The following is a 25,799-nucleotide window of genomic DNA, read 5'->3' on the forward strand; positions in this document are numbered from 1 at the left end:
TCATTTATTTCCTATTAATCAAGATTAGAAGGTTGCTCAGTATTAACAATTATGCTCACAGGAAAAGCTTATATCTATGTCTACTTTCTCCTTAGTAGTTATATTTGTAATGGCACCAGACACTCATTCAACTCTCACAGGAACATCAATAAAAGCTGACTATATTCAACACATCACAGAAAAGTCCCTAAATATATCTTTGTATGTGGTTTTTTTTTTATTAATAGAAACACTTAAATCCAGGTAAGGGGACAGACGTCCTCTTAGAACGTGGCAAAGGTTACCACAAGCAATAAAATGGCCTGTTTAGAAAGAATGTCAAGCAGGTAAATCTGAAGGACTATGCAGTCACCAAGTGTTCCAAAACGTGCGAGTCCTAACTGGTTGCATGTAACTGCCCACACCACAAGATGAGGTAAAAAAAATGGTATCTGTATTGTGTTTTGATTTAATGTCAATAAATGAAAAAAATCACCAAGAATGTCAGCTTATTTGAACTCGTCTTCTCCATGCACCTTTAAGCACACAAGGCTTCAACTATCAGCTATGTGCTATTTCAAACTCTCATACTTAAATTCACCACTTCCCTCCTTCACTAGCTGCCTTTATCACAAACTCAACATGTCAAAAAACCCCAAACACTGATTTTTCTTCTAACAGACTTGCAAGGTTCTGAAATCCTCATCACTGGTGGTATTTATGAACCAACATCTGTCAGGGATGGTAAAGTGCAGGGGCGGGTAGTAAAAACAGTGGTGGCCCATCAACATTAGTCCCTGGCAGGCTGCCAATACCATGTTTACCTGCGCCTCTGCAGGTATCAGACGATCACAGCTCTTGCCACTGCTCTCACTGGCCATGAACGGCCATCTGCGGCCAAGAAGATCTGTGATCGCCCGATACCTGTAGAGTTGCAGGTAAACATAGTGGTGGGAGCCCACCAGGGACAACTCTGGTGAAGGTGGTCTGGCCCCGCAGACTGGTATTTGCTCGCCACTGGTATAGTGGGTCCTACCTCAGCAGAGGTGGCTAGGCTCAACAATCTCTAAGGGTCCATTCCAGCCCTACATTTCTATTTTTCTATTGTTCCAAGTCACTCTGTTCTCTTGTGCTAGGAGTTCTCCTATTTAGGGGCGTCTACTGTAGGTGTTCTGTGATGGGTTCAGGAAATTTCACTCTAGTAAGATAATATGTATTTTCTTTCTTTAATTTTGGGTACCTCCCTGTGATCATTGAAATATCAGAAATTTAAAACCATTTTTTTTAAATAAGATACCACCACCACCACCCTTAATACGCTACCCCATTTTCGATGGCAGTCATAAATAAGATACATGGCTATTTTATGCTCTTTCTACCTTCCTCTCTCCCTGACTGCAATACAAAATAATCAAAGGTCACACAGAAGCTGAGGAAATACCTAAGCACCAAAAATATGGAGTTATATTTTAAACTTATTCACCTGGTTTGATTTTTCCACTGTACTGCTGGGAACCTCTGTGGTGTCCTTCACAAAAAAGTTATCAATGATGTGTCTCTCTGCACATTCCTGGCTGCAAATTGGACAGCGGATAACACCAACTGGAGAGAAAAATAAAAGCAAGTTCAACTGGCAAGAAATCTTTAAGATTTGTAGGCTTATCAAATAACTTCAGAAATATAGAAGAATACGCTTCTGAAAAGTTTTTGTAGAATCCAAGTGATAAGATGCCAATTTGTAGCCACTGTCAACCCACAGCCTTTGTGTGTGTCACTAAATATCTCAGTTCCTAGTAGCGTCCAGATACTTTATTTTAAATAATCAGTTTTGTTGTGAATACTGTACTGATTTCAGCCCCATTGCTATTCAAAACTACTTGTCTTCCCGTGACCAGTATGCTGCAAAATGACTACTAACAAGTCAATTTATAAGGTACCAGATACATTCAGCAGAGCTAGAGGTACATAATTACAATAGTGGTGAGAAAGACATGGAACTCTTGCGTAATAATCTAAGACTACAGAGATGTAATCATTTTATGAACTAGGAATGTGAATGGTTAACTAGTAAGCATCACCATTACAAGATGATGCTTACTGCTTATGATTAACTAGCGGAGGCGGCTGAAGTTATCTTCAGATAGCCTGCACCTATGAAGTGTTAGCTAATTGTTCTACACAGTGAATTATGTTCAATACACATTCACCAATGGATTGCACACACTTTCAACATCCTTGTCAAAATCACAGTAGCAATCTATGCCATTATTCTAGGTATAACTCTGGAACTTTGTTTTCATGAAGTCTGATAGCTGGTAAAACTTAATGACAACAGTGCTGAAAACCCAGGCCTGGTGTACCATAAAAAGTTCAGATGAGGACTCAATCTTTGTATACATATCTACACTCAAATGTGTCTCTGGCCAATGTAGGTGGTCTGTTACAACATAGTAAAGCTGCCTCCACAAGCAATGTGGCACCATGGCTGACCTACTGAGGTTGCAGACACTGTCACCTGCATCAGCCTTAACAGCCAGCCTTAAAAGTCATCCAGCAACTGTTTCAATGCTCCATTCCCTGCTTAGGTCAAAATAATGAACTCCATTGTCCTGTACTATTTCTGAAATGCCTTTTTGCAATTGCTCACCTTGGTGAGCATGTCTAGAAACTCTTACTTATGTGCACTGTGCAATGTTTAAATTTAAAGATGGTGACTGGTGCAACCCTAAGACACAAGTACTGGTTTACCATGATTTTACTCATATGAAAAGAAACACAACAGACAGAGGCAGAGTTGGCATTATGTTGCTTTTTGCTCCCTTCTTGGGAGGAGTGAAGGAGAGTGACAGGTTGTATACATAGGAATGTTCCTTGTATCCTCCTGACAAATCTCTGGGAAACTTTCATTGCAGTACTCAAATTCTCTCCTTTAAGTGTTTAGGGATAGCTGCCTTATTTCTTCCTCTGCAGTAGGGCATTTTCCCATGCCACTATGTGATAAAATCAGATGGAACCACTGCAGTGAACAGGCTAGTAGCATATGGACAGAGTGGTTTCACAACACTAGAATCAGTTGGGATTTCTCTGCCTTTTTTTACCCTCAGTAGTGAGAGATCAGCTAAAGCCACTAATGCCTGTGAAATATAGTGCCAATATTGAGTGCCACTGCCTTGTGGAATAGAGACTGAAATTTTTGTGCATCAAGCAACCAAAATACCTACCCCTCTCAACTAATCCACCCTGGTGAACCATAAATCACCATGACCGGGATGGAGAGAAGAGGTGCTCCAAAGTGTTGATAAGTATGTCTTACTCCTGTAAAAACTTTTTAAGTAAGTCAAGGGAGTTTTGCCTTATCTTTTCCTTTTCTGCTGTGACTGTAAATCCAATTATACAACTGTCTTTAAATCAACCACTGCTGTTGCTACAGCCTTGAGGATGCTCCCTCCACAGCCACAGAATGCCTTAACATGATGAGGAGGGAAAAAAAGAGGACTAGGGATGACATGTTCAGGGAGATCTCCCAAGCCAATGCTGTGTAAGTAGGGTTGCCAGATGGTTTCAACAAAAATAACGGACACACTTGACATTACATCGCAATCTTCATTACCTCTTATTTAGAAAATACCAGACATTTCTGTTTTCTCAATTTGTTTCCCAAACAGAAACTCAAATACTGGACTGTCTGGTTCAAAACCAGACACCTGGCAACCCTATATGTAAGACTGGGAACAAAGAGCCTGGAGGGCCAACATGGCAGACAACACAAAAAAAACTACAAAATACTAGCTCCCTGGTCCCTCAACATAACTAGTGGCATTATGGACTGTCCCTAGCAGGACCTGGATCAACCCCTAGTGCCCCAGGACTGAGGTAGTTACCACCATCACCACTAGGTTACCAGGTCACAGGCCCGACCCTCCTGCCTACATTGCATGTAACTGAATAGTTGTGTAACCACATCAAATTTTAGCGGTTACATAACTATTCAATAGTCCCTGGAGGAGGGGCCTACAGCCAGTGCGCTCTTGGGGAGCCTCCTGATACAGAAGCAGCAGTATGGGGTATCAGAAGCGCAGGGTGGAAGGTGGGAGCCGGTCCACAAGCAAAGGCAGTTTAAAAACCAGCTCCCTGTGTGTATCACCTCTTGCCACCCCACCCCCCGCCCCTCCCCTCACACCACTGCACCTCTATCAGAGCAGAGTGGAAGCCAGAGCAACTTCCCAACCTGCTATACTCTGTTTCACTATGGTAGCAAAAAGTGGAGTGCCCCATCCCCAGCATGCTCTCCAAAGCGATGCAGCACTCAGGAGAGCAGGTTGTGGCTGAGGCTAGGGATGGCACTACCTGCTGTTGCAATGAAGCGGAAAGCAGTGGGCTGGGAGGGTAGTGGAGCAGAGCAGGCTGCCCAATCACTCTGGCTCTTGTTGCCATGGTGAGTGCAGGGAGGGTCACACCCCTGCTGCTGCCCCACACCAGGATCCCTCCCGCTGCCCCACACCAGGATCCCTCCCCCCAGTAATTCCCAAGCCTATCCCAAGCCCTCAGCTAAGGTGAGAAGCCACCCCATCCCACAGCTGAGGCAGCCGCTGCTGGAACAGCCACCCTGTACTTCTCTATGGACAGGAATCTCTGGCCGCATCCTTATACTCTTACCTCGGCTTGCCAGAGAACAGTTAGGAAAACCACAGCTTCATGTACACCAACTGTGATTTTTCTTGGATGGTGTTCATGGTGCCCCAAAAGACTACATTTGTGAACTGAAAAAGGCATTTGCTGCTCTTACAATTTCCAAGTCCCAATCTGCTAATGCATATTTAAAGTTTGTATTGCCTTACCTCTTTTTTTGCACATTTTTATTTTCCAAAAATAGAAATTTGACTGGGAAAAACAGTTATTTTTTTTAGTTCACAGTATACTTGGAAACAGTGAATTAGCATCTGAGCTTAAAATTGCTAATGTGAATTTTTATCATATTTTACAGGCAGAGTAAATAGAAATAATGGTCTAAATACCGGAGGCGGAAGCAAACAGTATTTGTCTCTGTGTACCAATGAAGCGCTTTGAAGAAGAGAAACTATATACAACCCCATTTTAGATGAGGGACAGTGAAAATCCATACCAATAAAGTGTCTGAAGAAACAAAATAAGAATGTTCTAGAAAAAGACAAAGTATTTAATCTGTTGTTCTCATATGATGCCAGTCTTTATTGCTCATTGTGGGAAAATTGTGCAAACATCTCTGCACTTCCTTCTAACTTGTTCCTTAAGCATGTAATAACATCCCTGAACAAATCCAGGGGGCAACTGAGCTCTCTTCCCACAAATCCCTCTTCAAGAGGCACTTCTATGATACCTATTACAAGTCTGCCAGGCAATGACTGTTTCGTTGTGCAATGGTGAGGGCAAGCTGGTTTTTTTAAAATCTAAGATTTGGAAACATCAAGTTGTGCAATATCTATATAACTGTATTATGTAGTTTGCATCATCCTCATCCTTCCATGTTTGGCCACCACCTCTGCCAGTGTTTTGCCTGAAATTACTATAATCTTTTCAGTGTGGGGACATACCAATTTGTGTTTGTGCAATGCCTAACGCAATGGAACCTTATGCTGATGTATTGGAGAACTCAAGTATTGATAGCATAGTACTCAGTGTTCAAGTTATTTAATTGTTCCCTTGTTGTTTTTACTAACAGTCTCCCCTAAATAAATAAAACTATGGGAGAGGTATGTTTTGGGGGCAGCAAAACTTACAACTTCAATGTCCAGGGCTCTAACTCTGCATTTCAATCACTCAAAACACTGACTTTCATAGGAAACTACCATGACCAGAACTGAAGGAAAGTTACAGTACACTATCCAAATTTCAGCCATAATAAATATGAAGGGTGTGTGTGTGAAACTGATGTCAAAACTAGGGATATTTACACGGTTAACTGATAAGCCTGGGCTCATCAGTTAACTTTCACAATAGCATTCACAACCCCCAGGCTGCCTCTGTATCAGAGGCAGCTGGGGGAAGGGAGGAGGGCAGACAGGCAGGAGCCGGTGCTCAGAGATTAAGTCGGCTCCCTGCAAGCACTGGCTCCCACCTGCCCCCCCCCCCCATGTCTAAACGTGTAACCAGTGAAAATTTCATTGGTCACATGTTTACAAAAATAAATGTTTGTTAATCTCTGTAGTCAAAAACTTCAGGGGGTAGCCATGTTAGTACTCTTCTTCTCTAATTGCTATCCTATGATCCATATCTGCTTCTTTTAACTATCTAATTTTTAGGCGCTTATAGAGTACCAGTTTTGCCTGTTTGGTTTTCCCATTGATATTTACATAACCTCTGCTTTTTGTTTCCCACTCCCTTCCATTTTTTCCCCTCTCCCCCCCTCCTTCTCACCTATTTATTTTGGGTCTTCACATCCAAAACTCAAAACCCCAACCATCTGAAGAACTGGGCTGTGCCCATGAAAGCTCATGATACCATCTACATGTTTTGGTATCAAGTGCTACCAGACTATCTGTTGTTTTTTAAACTTTACTCTGTAGTCAAAACAGTCCTTACATTCCATAAGTAAGATCTGAGTACATAAACTCATAACACTAGAACTTTTATTAAGAGCTTTGAGATGTTGGTGTATGGTTCAATTGTACATTGAAGGAAGCTTTCCTGGGCAAAAACATTTGAAACTTTCCTCAGGGTAAGCACCACTGTACTATAAGATACTGACCCTATAAGAGGTAAGCTAAGTTGCTGTCTGGCATTTTGAACAAGTCATTCTCTTCTCTAGTGCCTCTAGTTGCACTGCCAACAGTGAAAAACGTGAGAAAGCCAGCTATCTACAGTCACATTATGAAATACTAGTTATCAGTGAAGATCATTAGGTGACATGCCTCTGGGCCAGAAGGTTATGCATTCAACTCGGCATGTTAGTACGAGGCTCAAACTTGTTGCTGATATTGCAATCCACAGTGCTCTTGCAATGTTAGAAGGAAATTTTTTCAACTGTTATATCTGTATAGACAGCTGTTATAGGCCACAGTGAGTCTATTTTAGACTTGACTGCACAGAAAGGGTCAATATAAATATAAGAGGAGTGAGGATTTACAGTTGTGGAAGGCATACAAAAACAGCAGCTACTGGCAGGGATAGGTAAATCTCTCATAGTCCCATAGTTCTAATAGAGTCACAGTGCTTATTGAAATCACCACAAGGGCAGAGTTAAGGCTGCATGGGAGTAAGGTATGACAGATATTACCTTAACTCTGCAGTTCCTCATTTTATAATATTGATTTTGTTTTGTTTTGAAGTATTTCTAGCTTCCCAGAGGTTCAAGTTTTCAGCTGTCAACTTCTATGTTCTAGGAAGGCATAAGGCACTACTAACCAATTTTAGCTCCCTTTTAAACAAACATTTGTTTACAGACCATATGTACTGCATAGAATGGATCTATCAGAATGAGAAGGTTGAAATCTGTTTCTGGTCTGACTATTCTGTGTGAAGCAAAGGACAAGAACTAGAATACATTTCAGAAGGAAGCTAGAGAAAAGGAAGTAGAAAAAAACCCCACATAGCCAGGATTGGTTCTAGCTCTGGCTGATTTTTGACAAGAGTAATTTGTTTACAAGCTGACATATTGAAGACGCAGAATTGAAGACTTAGACCATTACTTACTAAAATAACTTCTTAGCTTCTAGAGCATATATACCAGTTTACTTAAGGGAGGCTTTTGATCTTAAGAGCATGCAGGGGTAGGATGTTCTCAAGAGTGAGCACCACCATTTTAAAAAAATGTAACAGCAATATCCAAATCAGATTAGATAAGACAATTTTGTATTCTCCCTGGTTGGCAAGACTAGTAAATTAATCAGTTAATTCAAATTAAAAAATTTAATGTAGAAATATGCGCCTGGAGTACCACCGGAAAGTACAGCTAGTCTTCTAATTAATAACTTACCGATTTCCCTCATCAATCTCAGAAGTGTTAAGTGAAGAGGCCTTAGCTACACCAAACAATTGAATTGATATAAGTATAACTAGCTCTGTGTGTCCTCTTTAATCAAGCTGACTTAATCTGTTCTTGTCTTTGCTATGAATGAGTTTGTTAGTAACTAAGGGCATGTCTACCCAGCGGGCAAAAAATCAAATTAAGCTACGCAACTTCAGCTACATCAATTGCATAGTTGAAGTAAAAAAAGTTTAATTCGGCTTTTGGCACTGTCTACACAGCAGGAAGTCAAAGCAAGAACTCTTCCTTCAACTTCCCTCACTCCTCCTGAAGTGAAAGTTACAGGAGTCAGAGTAAGTCGTCCTCCATCTTGACTATTTCAAAATCATGGCTTGCTGCGTAGACATGTTCTTTGTTATTTCAGAATAACGTCCATTTTTCCAAAATAACTCTGCTGTGTAGACTTAGCTTAAGAAGGCTCTTAAAAATTTTATCTAGCATCCACTAAGGATGTTTAATAGCGACTAATTGACTAATCGAATAGTCAATGCATTTTGCATCGACTACTCAATTAGTCAATAGGGCGATTCTGCCTTTAAAGTGCAGCAACAGCTTCACACTTCAAAGGTGAAAGTGCTGCATGGAGTCCAGGATCAGCTGGGAACTCCAGCTGATCCCAGGCTCCACCCGGCACTGCCACTCTGAAATGCCGCAAGGAGCCCGACGCCAGGCTCACCGCAGCTTTTCAAAGCGGCAGCACCACATGGGTGTGGCTCCAGGCCTCAAATGGCACTGCTGCTTTGAAGTACCCCCTCCGCTTCCCCCCCTTACTCCCTCTTTCTGATAGTTACAGGATTCAGAGTAAGAAAAGGGCGGAGGGAGGAGAGAAAGCAACTAGTCAACTAGCACATCGACTAGCAAATACTTATCGGATAGTCAACTAGTCCTTCACATCCCTAGCATCTACACTAGCATTATTCTAAACCATTCAATTTCAATTACCTTTGGATACCTATCTCGCTTTCCAATTCAGTTCCCAGAAGCAATATGGAAAGATTTTGCAAGGCTACTGAGGCATTCTGTGACAGTAGTGAGAAGATCAGCTCAATAGTTAAATCTAGTGTGAATTGGCACTGCACTAAATTGGTTAAACTTGCTGAAAATTAGTCTGTTCTAAATAGTAAATAAACTAGTCGTGAGCCATTTGTAGATTTGAGATGGCTATGCTTGTGCAGAAGAAACATCCTACAAACAAACATTCTAGAGGTTTAATGAAAAAAACCAACAAATGGTCTAGTAGCACTTTGGTTTTTTCCTGTAACAGACTAACTCTGCTACCCCCTGAAGCTCTAGAGGTTTAATGGTTAAATAGTGCCAAAATAATCCAAGCCAAAGCTTAAATGTTTTCTCTTCAAATGGATATATACCCTGTTTTCAACCGGGAACTTCTGGTTTTGCTAATTATATATATATGGCCAAGCATATTAGTTAGCATTCTAAAAGGCCAAGTGACAGAACTTTCCAACTTCACAGAAATTCAAAGCATATAAATTTAGTTGATGCAAGATTTTATAACTGATTAATTTTTAAAAAGTTAGTATTACATACAATGTTCCCTCTATGTTTTTTCATCAATATGCAGAATAAATTTTGTTGTGTGCACTGAGGTACGTGTGGATATGCAGCACCAGACGAAACACATGCTGCTGGGTGAGAGTGCTGTAAGCACTCTGCTAGTCAGTGAGGCGGCATGTGACTCTCTCCTGGGTGACCGCTAATGTGCTCAGCTTGTGCGGAGCATATATTACACATATAACTCTTTCTCAATATAAGTACAGCTACCAAGATTTACAGATGGAAAGGACAGTTGTAACTGGAAAAAAAGATCCAGATATTTTAAGACTTAAAATAGTGCCACGCAAACCCATAACTGTTTGACTCAAAAAACAAGGAAGTTGCGCTTGTAACAAAATTTCTCTCTTCAAATTGTGCACACAACTCCCATTAATATTACACAAATATACTTGAGGTGAGGGAAAATTGGTTGTAGTCCTTGTATAGATCACACTTTTGGTAAACGTAAAATCTTTTCATAACATTGGTTTATTAAAATGTGAATGGTGTATTTAAACACCATTTAAAATGGATTAAGATACTAAAGATAAGCGACTACCTGACTGCAGTTCCCCCCTTTGAAAAAGTGTTACAAGCCAGTTTTGAGGCTGCAGTGCACTGACTTTCTTGGAATAGAAAGCAGAGCAGAGAGGAATTAAAATATTTCAGCTGCTCTGAAAAAGGGGCTTATTGTTTTTTTGCCACATATACAATCTTTAAACTGTTTCAGTTTAACCTATAGATTTTGCAACTGTTGTATTCCACTAAAACGTATCACATAAGGAATGCAAAACGTATGGCTGCAAGCAAGGAGGAGGCATGCCACAATGCCAAAACAGTACAGAAATAATGTTTTGCAAATCTAAATTGTTATGCATCTACAGTCCAAGATCTTATATCGGAGATCAAAGATATAGTGCTTCAGTACCTCACTAAAAGTAAGGAAAGCGAAAATTCCCCTTTTGTCTCTGTTTGCCAGAAGAAAGCAACTTTATAGTTATTACTGATAAATATATTTAAGTGGGAGAGCACTGGTGTAAAAACTCTGGAAAAAAAATTACTAACCTTATGCCATGTTTTTGGTAAATCTCCAACCACTAATTGAATACTTTAGTGCTGTAGTGGAAGTTGTGGTTATGGAGAAGTAGAGAGATGCTGTCTTTTAGAGAGCTAGAGCTAATCCCAGGCAGGGCTAAACAAAGATTCAGGACATTCTAGAAGAGCGGTTTACAACCTAAGGCTCTAGAGCAGGGCTACTCAACTTTGGAAGCCCCGGGGGGCCACAATGATACTCACAGTACATGCCAAGGGCCGCAACTTAAGTGTAGTTGCATATACAGTAGAGTCCGGATTATCCGACCTTCGCTAATCCAACATTCCGCTTTATCCGACATAGCCGGCTGCTGAAAGCAAAACTAAAATCCCACGCTGCCTCCGGCCGCCTGCCTCGTGACCTGGCCCGTTTCTCCTTCCCCAGCTGCTGAAGTCTGTGCTGCTGCTGCTTCTGCAAGTACCGCTCGGTCCCCATTCCAACCTGGCTCCTTCCCTCCCTGCAGCCCCCGCGTGCGGGCCTGGAGAATGGCCCCGCTCACTGACCCATTGCCCCGGGCACTGCTGCTCCTGCCGGCACTGCTCAGTCCCCATTTCTGCCTGGCCCCTTCCCTCCCTGCAGTGCCCAGAGTGACAGGGCAGCAAGTGGGGCCATTCTCCCAGCCTGCGCCATGGAGCTGCAGGGAGGGAAGGGGCCAGGCCACACAAATCAACTACAGGTAATCCCTATTATCCGACATTTTCGTTAATCCAACCACCTGTTGGTCCCTTTTAGGTCAGATAATCGGGACTCTACTGTATATGCAAACAGCTTCTTTCACACTGACAGACATGAATACAAAGCACTTCCCACAATACCCCAGGCTCCTGGTACCTTCACTCTGTGAGCTAGAAACACTGACACTCTGTACCCGGTGTCTGTTCCAGACAGCCCAGCTGGTTGCATCTTTCAGTGCTCACCCCGCCCAGAAGACACCTCGCCATTGTGGAGAGTGTTCCCAGTGGAGGCCATGTTCAAAGGATCCCACCAGTGGGCCGCAAGTTGAGCCCCCTGTGAACCCAAACCATACCACAGGCTGCAAACAGGCCACGGGCTGCATGTTGAGTAGCCCTGCTCTACAGCCAACTATGACTCAGTATGGAAAAATATATGGCACTTTGGTCATTCCCAAAATACATTCAAAAGTTTAAATTAAAATGAAAAATTAATTCAAAATTTTAAAAATGTGTAATTACTCATGTAAAAGTGGTCTGTCTATTTCACCTTTAACTGTTCATTTTAACAACCATTCAACCTTTCATGGGGGGAGGGAGGTCTTGTATATTCGATTGTTCAAGAAATTTTTCCATCATAATATGTGATAGTTAAAATGGTAGAAAGAGAGATGAGTACTGAAGTTTTCAAAAGGAGTGGACAGAATTCTATGTATTCAAGGAGAGGTCTGGATCTTGACATGGTCTCATTTGTAGTGAGAGACTGTCCTCAAACACACAAAATATCAAATTCAGAATAACATTTCATGACAAAACACGCAGAACTCATTACAGAATACCCCAAGAGTAACGTGTGGGGGGGAAAAAAAAAAAAGCCTGCAAGGAGCTACAGTGAAAAATGAACACTGAGCAAAATAGCCTTCGGACATGGCCAAAAAAAAGTTGGGAACTTAAGCTCTGCAAGTTTTAAGGGCTCACACAGCATTATTTAAGAGGGGAAGCCTTTCACACATGGGGATTATGTGAAGAGATGCATGCTAAAAATTGGTCATGAACTATTTGACGAGTTTCACAACGAGGATAAAATCCAACAGAAAATTCAACACATGCCATTATGGGCAAAAACAGTTCATGACAGCGTTGTGAAAACGGCCCATCAAATCAACAAGGAACAAATGCAAAACTTAGTACAGCTACTTACTTTTCGTTTGCTTTGGACGAGACAACCGACATGTGACGATAATCAGTTGTGTGTTGTAGGATGATATAATTGTGGAAATGCTGTGCATAAACAAATGATTGAGATATTACCAATGAAAAAGAATCAAACAAGGGGCAAAGACATCCTTAAAACTGTGATGAACTTTGTAAAAGAGAGAAGTACAGTTGGATGATCTTGTGTCTGTGCAGATGATGCACCTACCATGATCGACAAATTCAAGGGATTCCTTACTCTCATCAGAACAGCTGAACTGCCTGCTTTTGAACTTTCATTGTATTGTGCATCAGGAGTCACTTTGTGAACAACCCTGTGGAACCAAACTCAGATGTAATGGGACAGGTAATTCACGTTGTCAATTGGATTTTCGTGGGTTGTCTCGTGGCAAAGTTATGTCTCATTTTCCTGCCTGCATTAACGAGATTAAATCATTTTTGGATATGAAGGGCATCAAGCATGCAGAGCTTTCAGACTGACTCGTTGCTCAAGTTTTAGTATCTCATCAACATTACTAGTCATTTGAATGAGTTGAACATTAAGCTACAAGGCCAAGGAAATATAGTCCTGATTCTGCAGCAGGCAGTGTTTGGATTTGAGTCAAAATTGACCGTCTTCAAAGATATCGAGGCAGGCAGACTCACACATTTCAAAAGATTACAAATGTTTCATGATTCATATCTAAGAGAGAATCCAAATAACAGCCTTGATTTGTACAGCTTGCCAGGTTTGTTTCTGAGTTCCTGATGGCATTCAAGTCTTATTTGGTTGACTTTTACAAACATAGTGCTCTGTTTAAGTTTATGACTTGTTTATATAAAGTGTCTGTTGAAGAACTGGATTTGACAATCATTCCAGGCATCTCAGGGTATGTCTACACTGCAATACTAAGTCAGAATGCCAGAGGTATCCCAAAATAGCTACCCTGCGTCTCTTGAACGTGTCTGCTATTGCGAAATATAGCAGACGTGCTATTTCGGCATCCCTGTAAACCTCGTTGCATGAAGGATAAGGGATGTCTTGAAATCGTGTTTTATTTTGAAATTTGGTTCTGTGTAGATGCACCAAATTTCAAAATAGCCTATTTAAAAAAAGAATCAAAATAAGATGTGCAACTTGGTTATCTTATTACAAGCTAAGGGTGCAGTGTAATCGTACCCTCAATTAACAATTCGGAAATGGAAATAGCAGATTTCAAGGAGTTGGATATCTGAGTGGAAAAATTCATCAAGCTGAATTCAGATTTAGAATGCCTTGCTCAACAACGTGCGTAATTAGCAAAACTACACAAATGGGCTGACATGAAGAAACTGGAGCCCAATGATAATCTGAACCTGTACACTTGGCCTTACTTTCAATGGATATCATTTGGTTCCAACCAGGAAATATTCCAGATACAAAATCACCACTAGAAGACCTCCAGGAGTACAGTAGTTTCAAGTACTGTACCATATTCATGCCACCTCACAGCATTTGGAAACCTTGAAACTGCATTAAGATTAAGGTTTTGTAATTAATGTGTTGCAAATATTCATGTAATTGTGAGGTAGTACTAAGGATTGTCCTAGCAAAATTAACATCTATTGCTAAATTTTAATCCATTCCTTTAAGGTCTGTAAGTTATGAAACACCTTAAAAAAAATCCTTAACCCTATGCAACCCTTAATCCACCTCCCACATTTCCTCATGTAATTTTCTCCCTTTTCCCATGAAATTCATGCTTCTTTCCACTCCACCCAGTTCGCTCATCCCTCTTTGCCTGAGGACTCTGATCTGTCTCACCACCAAGCAAATGGGCAACAGAAAAGTGGTACCTTTTTTCCTCAACCCCTTGCAACACCCAGGATAACAATGGACGTTGTTTAAGCAAAATCTATTTGAAAATTAAGCCAATTTACATCACTGAGGGCTGTGAGGAATCCACTCTTCTGACCATCTTAAAGTTGACACAACCCCACAGCACAGACAGTATAGTATTAAATCAATAGAAGAATTTTTCTGTTGACCTAGCTATTGCATCTTGGGAAGGTGGATTACCTATGTCAGGTGGGCAACCTATGCCCTGGATTGATTCAGGTCGAGCCGGCACCGGCACTCCAGCCACACTAGGGGTGCCATGGCTAGAGTGTTAGCACTGGCACCCCACTATGAGGGGGAACCAAAAGTCTCACAGGCCCAATCAAGGCAAGCTATGGGATGGATTTGGCCAGTGGCTCTACCTGGCAGGGGAGAGGAGGAGATTATGTGCGCATGCAGGGAAGTGCTCTCTTCAGACACTTCCATGGACCCCAGACAATGGAAGCAGCGGGGGTACATTCCTATAGTGCACAGAGCTGCACTAAGTCATCTGTGCCCTCTTCCCTCCTCCCCCGCACCTCCCGAGCTTCATCAGTTGGGTGCTCCAGTCTCCTGACTACCATACTAGCCCAGTATCCTATCTGCCAACAGTGGCCAATGCCAGATGCCCCAGAGGGAGGGAACACAACAGGTAATCCTCACAACAGGTAATCCTCTCCTGTCACCCAATTCCAGACAAAGAGGATAAGGACACCATTCCTACCCACCCCGGCTAATAGCCATTGATGGACCTATCAAGCTCTTTTTTGAACCCCGTTGAAGTCCTAGTCTTCACAACATCCTCTGGCAAGGAGTTCCACAGGTTGACTATGCGCTGAGTGAAGAAAAACTTCCTTTTGTTTGTTTTAAACCTGCTGCCTATTAATTTCATTTGGTGACCCCCTAGTTCTTATATTGTGGGAATAAGTAAACAAATCACCTCTGAATTTTTATAACACTCCCCCCACCTACTCTTCTCCACTGAATTTCTCAACAGCCCCACATCACCTTCTCTCTCACCTTCGTGCATTAATCCATACTGCTCTGTTGCCAATAACCCTTTACTGATCTGAAGTGTTTGTATACACCAAACTTGCAGTCTTGAACCAAAGTAAATAAAATCCATTTTCATTCACACTTTATTAGTACAAGAGTGTGTATATATGCCGTGCAGACTAGGGATGTTAGCCAACGTTTATTTGTGTAAATGTGTAACCAATGAATTTTTCAGAGGTTACACGTTTACACGCAGGGGCAACTGGTGTTCATGGGAAGCCAGCTGAAAAGCCAGCTCGCTGCGAGCACCAGCTCATGATTCCCCCCCTCCCCTGCTGCCTGATACAGAGGCAGTGGTGCATGGGAAAGAGGGGGGCCCCAACTCCCACCTCCTCACTGCCTCTGATACAGAAGAAGCAAAAGGGGGTGCATGTAGTAGGATTAACCGATAAGCCCAGGTTAACATCCTGTGCAGACAAGTGTTAGCTAGTATTTACTAGCAAAGTGTACTGCATGGATCTGGTTTTGCTTTATCCTGCCTCTCGGTTGTATTTTGAAAATAACTGCTATGAACTCGTGTGCTGACAGTTGAATGCAACATCACAGAACAGGTGGGACATGTAGATACTACTATCAAGTTTTGTTGCCAAAAATCGCCTTTTGGTGACAAAACAGTGAGTGTTCAAATAGCAACGTGACTTTCATTGGGAAAAACACCCAGCTCTGGCAACAAAAAACCTTCACCCCCTACAAGAGACTTTTTTTCTTCTTCACTCCCTTTATTCTTGACAAAGAGTCAGCATAGACCCTGCTGTTTGTTTTGATGACAGAACTGGCTTCTGCAAGTGTCCTACAATGCCTCTGCTCAATGTTTTGATTTCTGCTGCCCTGACGGCATATGCTCCCTGCGTGCTGAGCTCGCCAACCCCACTCTCACGGGGAGTTGGCAACCCCAGCTCTCCCCGCAGCCACTGGGGAGGACCGGGCTGCCACGGCACCAGCATGGGCTCCTTCTCGCACCACCACACCAGCTCAAGCCCACCTTCTTCCTTCCCCTGCCCCATCAGGGTCCGTTTTCCTTCCCCTTCCTGCAGGAGCCAGAGACCTTCTCCTCCCCGCCCAAACTCACCTCTCCCGGACACAGTGCGCGGCAGGCCCAGTTCTAACCTGAGTGGCCAGGGAGGCGCAGGAGTGCCTGCCCGCCCCGCATGGGACACAGTGAGATGTAGGCAGTGCCGTGTGCATGCAGCATTCTGGGGCACTCCAGCTTGCTGATGTTGCATAAATTGCTGGTTTCGTCCCCTTGGAGGCTAGTCTGATTTACCCCAAGAAGAGAGTCACACTTTCAGGCTGGGTCCAACTCAAGTTTATTGGTTGCAACCAAGGTACGGCTAAGGAACTCAATGTTCAAATCAGAGCCGACCCCCAACATCTCATAGGCAGGGGTTTTTATAGGGTTCACATCTTTCCTGGTTTAGGTGCCTTAACATGATAGGTTACTTCATCTTTGACATTTAGCATTCCTATAGGTCAGGTTAATTTTCCAAATGAGGTTAAATACAGTGCCTACTTGCTGAACAATGGGCAAGCCATACTTCCCTTTTTCCTTTCCTGCTTGAGCCGGTCACAAGTTTAAAGGATGTGGAATCTATCCATATCTCTACTTAACAGAAGACTGGTTTCACTTCCCCTCGTCTCCTTATTATAAGTTATTACCTGTGACAGGCCTTGACCTTTGTCATGTCTTACTCCTATACAAATAGCAAATATATCTAAGCATTAGCAATGTATGTATATTGTACGTGCCCCTCATAGGGGAATCAATGGCTCCGGGGGATTTGACTTCCCTTTTACACATCACTGAGGTGGGAAAAGCAGCAGCGCGGTCCTGTCTGCACTGCTCATTGTCCCAGCCCTACCCACAGAGCCAGGGCCACCTGTCTACTTGCCCGGAGCAAAAGGGAAAGAGCCAACAGATCAGTGCGGTGATTCCACTGAGTGCCTTGGGGTGCTCTGGCCACTGTGGTAAGTGCAGCCGCTGGGATGGTGAGAGTCTCTGCAGACACACCACACTCCAGCTCCCCAAGAGCCCACTGCTGGCACATAAGCCCACCTGGGATCCCCGCTCCTAGTGCCTCTCCCCAGGCTGCTGTTCTGAGCACCATACCTTCTCTATTCCCCAGGCTGTCACAGCTGCGATGTGGGGTCTGCCGGCTGCTGTGCCATGTTTCTTGGCATTGAAAGCCCTGTGAGGTGAGCGTGGAGAAAGAGGAATAGGGGCTTGGATTAAAATAGCAATTCCAAGTGACAAAGGGAAGCAGCAAGGTCGGACTTGAGCTGGATGAGTGGGGAGAGGGCAGGCGGGACACAGAGTGACGTGATGATGTCACACTGTCCTGCAGGGAACTTTTTTTTTTTTTTTTTAAATACACACACACAGGCATGATGTACTTTATGGACTTGATAAGTGGGGTAACTGAATAATTAGCGTATTTCTATTTCTGCAGGAGGAGAAATTTAAAAAAAAAATCTACAAGTCTATAAAGGTGTGCCATAGATTAACATTTAACGAAAAACTTCAAGAAATGGTGTTTTGCTATTTTATATAAAGAAGGCCTGAAATGTGCTTGTTATGCCTGTCTTTACATTAAGAGTTTCAGTAAAAACAAAAGAAAACTTGTAGGACAAGAGAATTAGTGGGATGAGCTCATTAGAGGAACCTGGACAACTGAATGCATTAATTTGTATTTGTTAAACTATTCATTGCAATTTTATCACTGTTTAACACTCACTGAAGAAAGTATGGGCTGTTTTGTTTAATAATTCTGACATCCCCAACCCCTCTATGGAGGCTGCAATATTTCCCCACAAGACTTCTGAGGAGTCCTCCAGCAAAGACAAGATTTGATGTTCCTGATACTTCTCAGATGAAAATCCACACCGGGGGAGGAGGGAGGGAACGACACACATATTCAGGTCTTTATAAATCAAAAAGCAGCAAACAAAAAACCTGTATTTTATTACATTGATATCAAATTTTTAAATCTTCTGAAGGCCACTGTGCAGGGCAGTTAGTAGTCAGTATCTTCACTTCCTATGTTTCTTAAATTGCAACAGATTAAAACTGACATAAAACTGATAATCCTCATTACAGTTATCAAGAAATTACATTGGCGCTGAAAGGAAAAATCCCCCCCCCCCCCGCCCCCCAAAAAAGGAGAATACGTATAAAGAACAGATAAATGCAAGTTTGATAATCAATGGATTTGGCATTTCAAATCTGGATATTAGAAGAGAGGGATACATTATAGCTTTTTTGGGGAGCGGTGGCGAGGAGAAGGGCTGGAAAAATATCCCTGTTAAATAATAACAACAAAATGACAGCTCCAACTCGAATAAGGGAGTTACTCACTTCGTGTAGTAACGACTGTTTGAGATGTGTTCCCTTCATGAGTGCTCCACTGTTGGTGACTATACAGCAGTATTCGACTTGGATGGAAGGAGTCTGATTCATTATTCAGCAGTGGTGGACAAGACTGCAGTGGCCACCACTGACCAGATGCTAGTTATGGTAATACTGCATACTGTTTCGTGAAAGTGTGGTCTGAAGACCATGCTGCAGCTCTATAAACTTCTCTTAGGGGGTCATTGTTCAGGAAGGCTGTGGAGGCAGCAATAGCTCAAGTGGAATGTGCCCGTGTTGGATGTTGTAAGGGCCTGTTAGCCAAAGAATGGCATCTGAGTATTAATGTTAATATCCACTTCAAGATTCACTGACATTAAATAGGTGTGCCTCTCGAGTGCTTGGCAATGGAAATAAAGAGTCTGAGATTTACGAAAAGGACTAGTTCTATTTTAAAAGGCCTATGCACGTCAAATACTGAGGGTGTGCATCATGGCATTCCTTGGTGAAGCGTGTGGCTTTCGAAAGAAGGTAAGTAATACTATGGGTTCATTAACGTGAAACACTAAACATACGTTGAGGCGCTGGATGAGGCCTCAATGTAACCCCGTCTTTTGCAAAAAAAGTATAGGGGGGGCTTTACCATAATGGACCGAAGCTCCCCAACCCCTCACCTACGTATGGCCAATAGAAAGTAGACCTTCATGTATAGGAAGGGAAGCACAACTGTGGCCAAAGGCTCGAAAGAAGGCCTAGTCAAACTGTCCAAAACAAGGTTCAAATCCAATGTTGGGGGTGGAGGTCTGCGGGGTGGGTATATATTCTGGAGACCTTAAGGAACCTTTTTGTGACTGGACGAGCAAAAATGGAGAGGCCGTCCACTCAGATGCAGAAAGATGTTATAGCCAAAAGATGGACTCTTAGGGTACATCTACACTGTAACACTATTTTGAAATAACTAGCTCTATTCCAAAATAACTTAGTCCACATCTACACAGCAGGCGATTATTTCGAAAGTGTCAAAATACTGTCAAGCTGGAGGACTTCTTACTCCGACTCCTGTAACCCTCATTGTACCAGGAATAAGGGAAGTAGGAGGAAGAGTGCTCTATTTCAAAATAAGTGCTGTGTAGATGCTCCCTATTTCAAAATAAGATATGCAGCTGACGTAGTTCAATTTGTGTAGCTTATTTCAAGTTAAGCCCTGCAGTGTAAAAGCACCCTTAGGGAAGAAAGTGAAAATCCAGATGCCTTAATTTCTAGTATGTAGTTGAGGATAACATGCAGTGGGGATGAACGAGGATCTATCATCACTCTCTGACACCCGGGAGAGAAACAAATCCATTTTTGCAGGCTAGTTTTTTGAGCGGAAGGTCTCCTACTGTAGAGGAGAACATCCTTCACCTGTTGAGAGTATCAGGCTTCTAGTTCTCCAAACCAGATAAGAGCCATGCAAGAAGGTTAAGGGTGTGCAACTGAGGATGCAGCATCGTCCCACGATTCTGGGAGAGACAGTTGCGTCGACGTGGTAATGGGCAGGACTCGCTGAGCAGCAGCAAGCCCTGCTCGCCAGCTGCGCGGTTCTGCGTATGCACAGATCATTCTGCGCCAGCTCTTCCGGGATGTAATCTACTCGCCACAGGCAAGTAGATTACATTGTTTGTTGAGCCCTGGTAATGGGTATGGAGGTTGAGTTGACAGCATGTGCAGGAATGGAAACCATATTTAGCGTGACCAGAATGGAGATATCAAAATGACTTGAGCCCCTTTTGCACAGATCTTGTGGAGTCCTCTGGGAATGAGTGCTATGGGAGGGAAGGCATAAGTTAGGAAGCCCTCCATTGGATCAGGAACGCATCCCCTGAGTGAGCCCTTGCCGAGTCCCACTGTGGAGCAGAATCGGGGCGTTTGGTGTAGTAGGGAGAGGCAAAAGGTCTATTACTGGCCAACCCTATCAAGAGGGGATCAAGTTCATGACCTTAGGATGCAGCTCCCATTCATAGTCTCTAGAAAAATTGCAGCTCAGAGTCCACAGTGGTGTTGGTGACCCCAGGTGGGTATGATGCTATAGGAGCGGGCCACTTTGCCTGTTTATGTAACACATTGTGGAGATATTGTCCGTGAGGACTTGAACTGTAAGACTGGCAATTTGGGGTGCAAAGAATGCACAGGCTTTTCTCATTGCCGTGAGTTCTAACAGATTAATGTGCAGGGATGTACCCTTGTATGGTGGGTCAATACCTGATATAGCTGCTAAATGGCATGTTGATAGTACTAATTGATAGTCCTGTAGGTTGAAGGATATGTTCCATCTAAAATCCCCGCCTTGTATGGATCCCGTGCTCAAGCCAAATTCCAGGCCGCAAATCTGGCCCACTTCTGTAGATAAGTTTGTCTCGTAGTGGGCCTCCTGGAATTAATTAGGATGTGTCTGACCTGTTGAGACAGGGTTAGCTCATTGTGTGAGAGCCAACAAGCATCCAGGCTTGTAGGGTCAGTGTATGAACCCCGGCATGTGGTATGAGCCCCTTGTCCTGAGTTAACAGAGCTCGGACCAGGGGAAACTTGTACAGCTGATATGTGCTGCATTGTAATATGGAGGTTTACCAGATTTGTCTCTGCCAGATGGGGGCTATGAGCAGGGATTTCCCTACAGCCCCTATGAGGGTGTATTCCCCCCCCCCCCCCCAGTTTTGTGAACTAGTTACATGCTAATTTAGTGATTGTTTGGAAATTTGAATTGAAATTGAAACATTAATACACTCTTTAAAAGCATAAACAGTGTATGATAAGATGTGTATCTGAAAAAGTATAATAGATTTGAAAAGTATCAACATAGATTAGCTTCCTTATACAGCTGTTGTTTTTTATGACAGTGTCAGTGCATTCATTTTGGTGATGTTGGCCAACCTAATAATTTCAAACTATAATTTGTAAGCAAAGTCAAAATGAGTTCTCCCTGACAGCTAGTGATGAGCTGGGGGGAAAAGGTTTCAGGACCAGATTCTATTTACATTTACACCTAATCTACCTAGGTATTGAGCAAACAGAGCTGTGTTGCCAAGTGATAGATTTTGGCTGGGGTTGGGTTACAAATCACTTGAATGCAGGGGAGGGGGGGGGAATGAAATGTTGTTCTTATTGTTTGAGTAAAGGGCAGTAGAACTGTACTTAACCTATACTGACTGAGGGCATCAAGAGATAGGGTGGGGACAGGTGTTTTGCTTGATGGTCTGTGAGTCACAAGTACTATTTGACCTGCCTGCTCCACTGTTTAAAGACAGAGCTGATTAGGCTCCATATATAGTCTTCTGTTTTGTTAAGTGACCACTACAGCTGAAATCACTGATAATCAGGTCTAAGAACTTAATCCTGCTGTGGGGACAGTGTTCCTCTGGGTATAGTGTTTTTGTGTAAGAGACAGTCCAGACTGCACTAGCAGCCAGGTTCCCCCACTGAGAGCTCAGCTGAAATCACTGAGAGCTGGGTGGAACCTCAAGAGACCAACTCGCAGAGGTCACAGTTGCAGGTAGCAGCAAAAGGTGACGGTGCAGGGCCACTGGCAACAGAACAATGGAGTGAACGGTGGCACAACGAACAACAGTGGCCAGAGCGAACAGCGAGCAGCTGGATGAACAAGCAAGGTGCCTTCTTGCCCCCCACCTGGGAGGTGTACTCACGTGAAAGCACCTCTGAACTCTGAGTCTCCACTGACCAAGGACAACACCAGTGAGTGGGGTGAAATGGAGGGGAAAATGAGGGGCACGTTAAATAAACATTTGTTTGTTGGACTATATTTTAGTGACTTTGCTCCAGAATGCTAGATTTGTGACTGAGGATGGAAAATTACATAAATGTGTTTCTTAGTAGGCCAAGATTTTTAAATGCATTATTTGCCAAAGTTGATATCTCACATCATTGCTATCTTGAGAGGTCATTATGTTGGGGAGTTTCTGTACTAAACATTTATATTATAATTTATTTTTACATAAGAATGGTCTTACTGGGTCAGACCAATGGTCCATATAGCCCGGTATCCTGTCTTCCGACAGTGGTCAAGATCAAGTGCTTCAGAGGGAATGAACAGAACAAGTAAGCAAGTGATCCATCCCCTGTTGCCCATTCCCAGCTTCTGGCAACAGACTATGGACACTCAGAGCATAGTATTGCATCCCTCCCCATCCTGGCTAATAGCCACTGATGGACCGACCTATTCTCCAGGAATTTATCTAGTTTTTTTTTTTTAATCCTGTTATAGTTTTCGTCTTCAGAGCATCCCTTGGCAAAGAGTTCCACAGGTTGACTTTATGTTGTGTGAAGAAGTACTTCCCTTTGTTTTTTTTTTAAAACCTGCTGCCTATTAATTTCATTGGGTGACTGCTAGTTCTTGTGTTATGTGAAGGATTAAATAACATTTCCTTACTCACTTTCTTTATACCAGTCAAGATTTTATAGACCCCCTTATCATAATCCTCCCCTTAGGCGTGTCTTTTCTAAGCTGAAAATTCCCAGTCATTTTAATCTCTCCTCCAGTTTCATACCCCTAATCATTTTAGTTGCCCATCTCTGAACCTTTTTCAATTCCAAAATATATTTTTTGGGATGGAGTGACCAGATATGCACACAGTATTCCAGGTGTGCATATACCATGGATTTATATAGAGGCATTATGATATTTCCTATTATGTGTTTTGGTGTATTTTGCATTATCCTTATGTTAAATTTGCATTATCCTAACAAAACATTTAATGTATTCGGATCTCTTTTATACGTTGCAGGTCAAAGTAAAAATGAAAAGACAAAAAAAAATACAATTTTTCCACTGAAGAGGCCTCAAAAACTATCCAAGGTGAAGAACACATCAACATGTCATCTGAAGGGTCAAGTGGTGTATCTACATCCGACCAGCCCAAAGCACAAATACAGATACCTACTGAAGAAACTGTGTTTCCAAAACCTAAAGGCAGTTCCCAATGTTTGTCGATCAAAGTGTTCCCATTTATTGAAGTTACAAAAGATGGCTACCGGCGCACCTCTTACAAAAAAGCTTATGAAGAAGGAAAGCTTTCCAATGCTATAACCGGTAAAAGTGGAGGAGCTTGGTTTGTCAGACCGATCAGCAAAGCCAATGCTGACAAACTACGTGAAAAGGCAGCAAAACACCAGGCCTTTGGACTGCATCAACATGCAGAAAGCCTTATAAGTCCACTTTCAAAGCCAATTTTAGAAGTACAGGCAGTCCCCAGGTTACGTACAAGATAGGTACTTGTAGGTTTGTTCTTAAGTTGAATTTGTATGCAAGTCGGAACTGGTACATATTGTAGGGGAAACTCTAGCCAAACATTTCTCCAGAGCTCAGTTTTATTCTCCCACACCTCACTTCCCTCAGTCCTTTATTCTCAAGCTGAGGTGTCTGCTGAGAAAAGCCGCTCCTCGTCTCCCTGGTCTGCTGGGGGTGGGGAGCTAGCTTCGCGTCTCCCTGGTCTGCTGGGGGGGAAGCAGCTAGTGCGGGGTTGCTTCAGCCCGTTTGTAAGTAGGGATCCGATGTAAGTCGGATCCATGTAACCCGGGGACTGCCTGTACTTAATGAGGCTGTTAAGAATGCTGGAGACACAACACAGTTCATGCAAACAAACATGGCTGTGGCATCATACTTTCTATTTAAGCAAGAGATTCCACACTCTACAAACTGGAGGCCAACTGAAGTTGAACACTGGTTCTGAAGAAGACCAGCAAATGCTCACTATCTTTCTACAAGAAACTCAACTGACTGGCTAGAAGCATGCGGTGCAACAGTGAAAGAGTCAACAGTTGAAAAAGTGAAGAACTCTCTCACCACATTCAAAAACTTATAATACATGCCTGATAAATGCACCAATGCAAATGGGTATCAAGTATTAAGTCATTGTATATGTTATCTTGATGTTAGTGGTAGACAAGTAGATGCATTTCTAGATGTTCGAGTTATAGAAAACACATCGGCTGCATCTGTGACAACGCATCTTAGAAGAGTTAAATGCTTGTCAATTGGACCCCAAACAGATGGTTGCTTGTGCATTTGATGGAGCTGCAAACTTCTCTGGAAGACATGGTGGAGTACAAGCTTTGCTCAGAGAAAAGTGTAACCCTAATCTCTCCTATACACACTGCAGAGGCCATCTATTCCAACTAGCACTAGTATGAGCTGCAGCATCTTCAGAAGACATAAAAAAAGCTATACATTTAATGTCTTCACTATATTCTTTTTTCAGCAAGAGTCCAAAAAGACTGAATATCTTGGAAAATATAGAAGATACACTGGGACTGAAGTTCAAATTAGTCCAACCTGGGAAAACCTGCTGGCTTTCTCATGAGCAATCCTTGGCTGTTGTCTTAAAATTACTCTAGCCATTATTACTGGCTTTGGAAAGTATCTACCAAGATGGGATGGATCTAAGTAGTGATGCTGGTGGATTACTTTTGCTACTATGTTCAGAGAAGACTATTAACATTCTTTCTCTCGTAAATCTACTGTTGAAACCACTTGGGTCATTAAACAATGCCATCCAGGCATCTGCTACAACAGTAGTAGATCTTAGTCCAGCAACAGAAGCTACATTTGGATCAATCAGAGAGCTAGCCATTGAAAAAGTACTGGAAAAAGCAAAGATTTCAGTCCAGAAGTTGACTAACGAAGGCATTTATGTTGAATCCTTAAGTGAAGGGGACAAGAAGTGTTTGTTAAGACAACTGAAAAAGTACAGAGTCTTGATTCTTAAAAATCTACAACAGCGTCTTCTAGATTCTACTCAACCTCTACTTATCTTTCATAGATGCCTTTCCTATAAAACACCGACAGTTGAGTGGAGTGAGGCACTACCAGCAACGGGGCTGCCACATGCTCAGGACAGAATAGAGAATTTGAACACAGAGTGGAATATCATACAACGAATGAATGAAGATTTGACTTCCAACTTCTTTTTTGTCATCACTAGTGGCTCAACCGGATCTTTGTGCTATTTTTCCTGGGATGAAAGAAGTAGGAATTCATCCCTTGCTACTCCCAGTCA

General features: G+C 42.6%; 1 protein-coding gene across 6 annotated transcripts in view; it reads right to left on the reverse strand.

The window, feature by feature from the left end:
* TRIM24 (tripartite motif containing 24) overlaps window positions 1–25,799 on the reverse strand; it is a 114,869-nt gene that overhangs the window by 59,573 nt on the left and 29,497 nt on the right. For 5 of the 6 annotated variants that reach the window (XM_075939521.1, XM_075939513.1, XM_075939505.1 and 2 more), the window contains exon 2: window positions 1,463–1,581. In XM_075939521.1, the coding sequence (XP_075795636.1) occupies window positions 1,463–1,581 (119 nt within the window). Of the gene's footprint in view, window positions 1–1,462; window positions 1,582–12,500; window positions 13,559–25,799 lie in introns of those variants that run through there. The other variant, XM_006138061.4, reaches the window with a different exon arrangement.

Source organism: Pelodiscus sinensis, chromosome 1 (assembly GCF_049634645.1).
Source record: "Pelodiscus sinensis isolate JC-2024 chromosome 1, ASM4963464v1, whole genome shotgun sequence".
NCBI classification, from domain to species: domain Eukaryota; kingdom Metazoa; phylum Chordata; order Testudines; family Trionychidae; genus Pelodiscus; species Pelodiscus sinensis.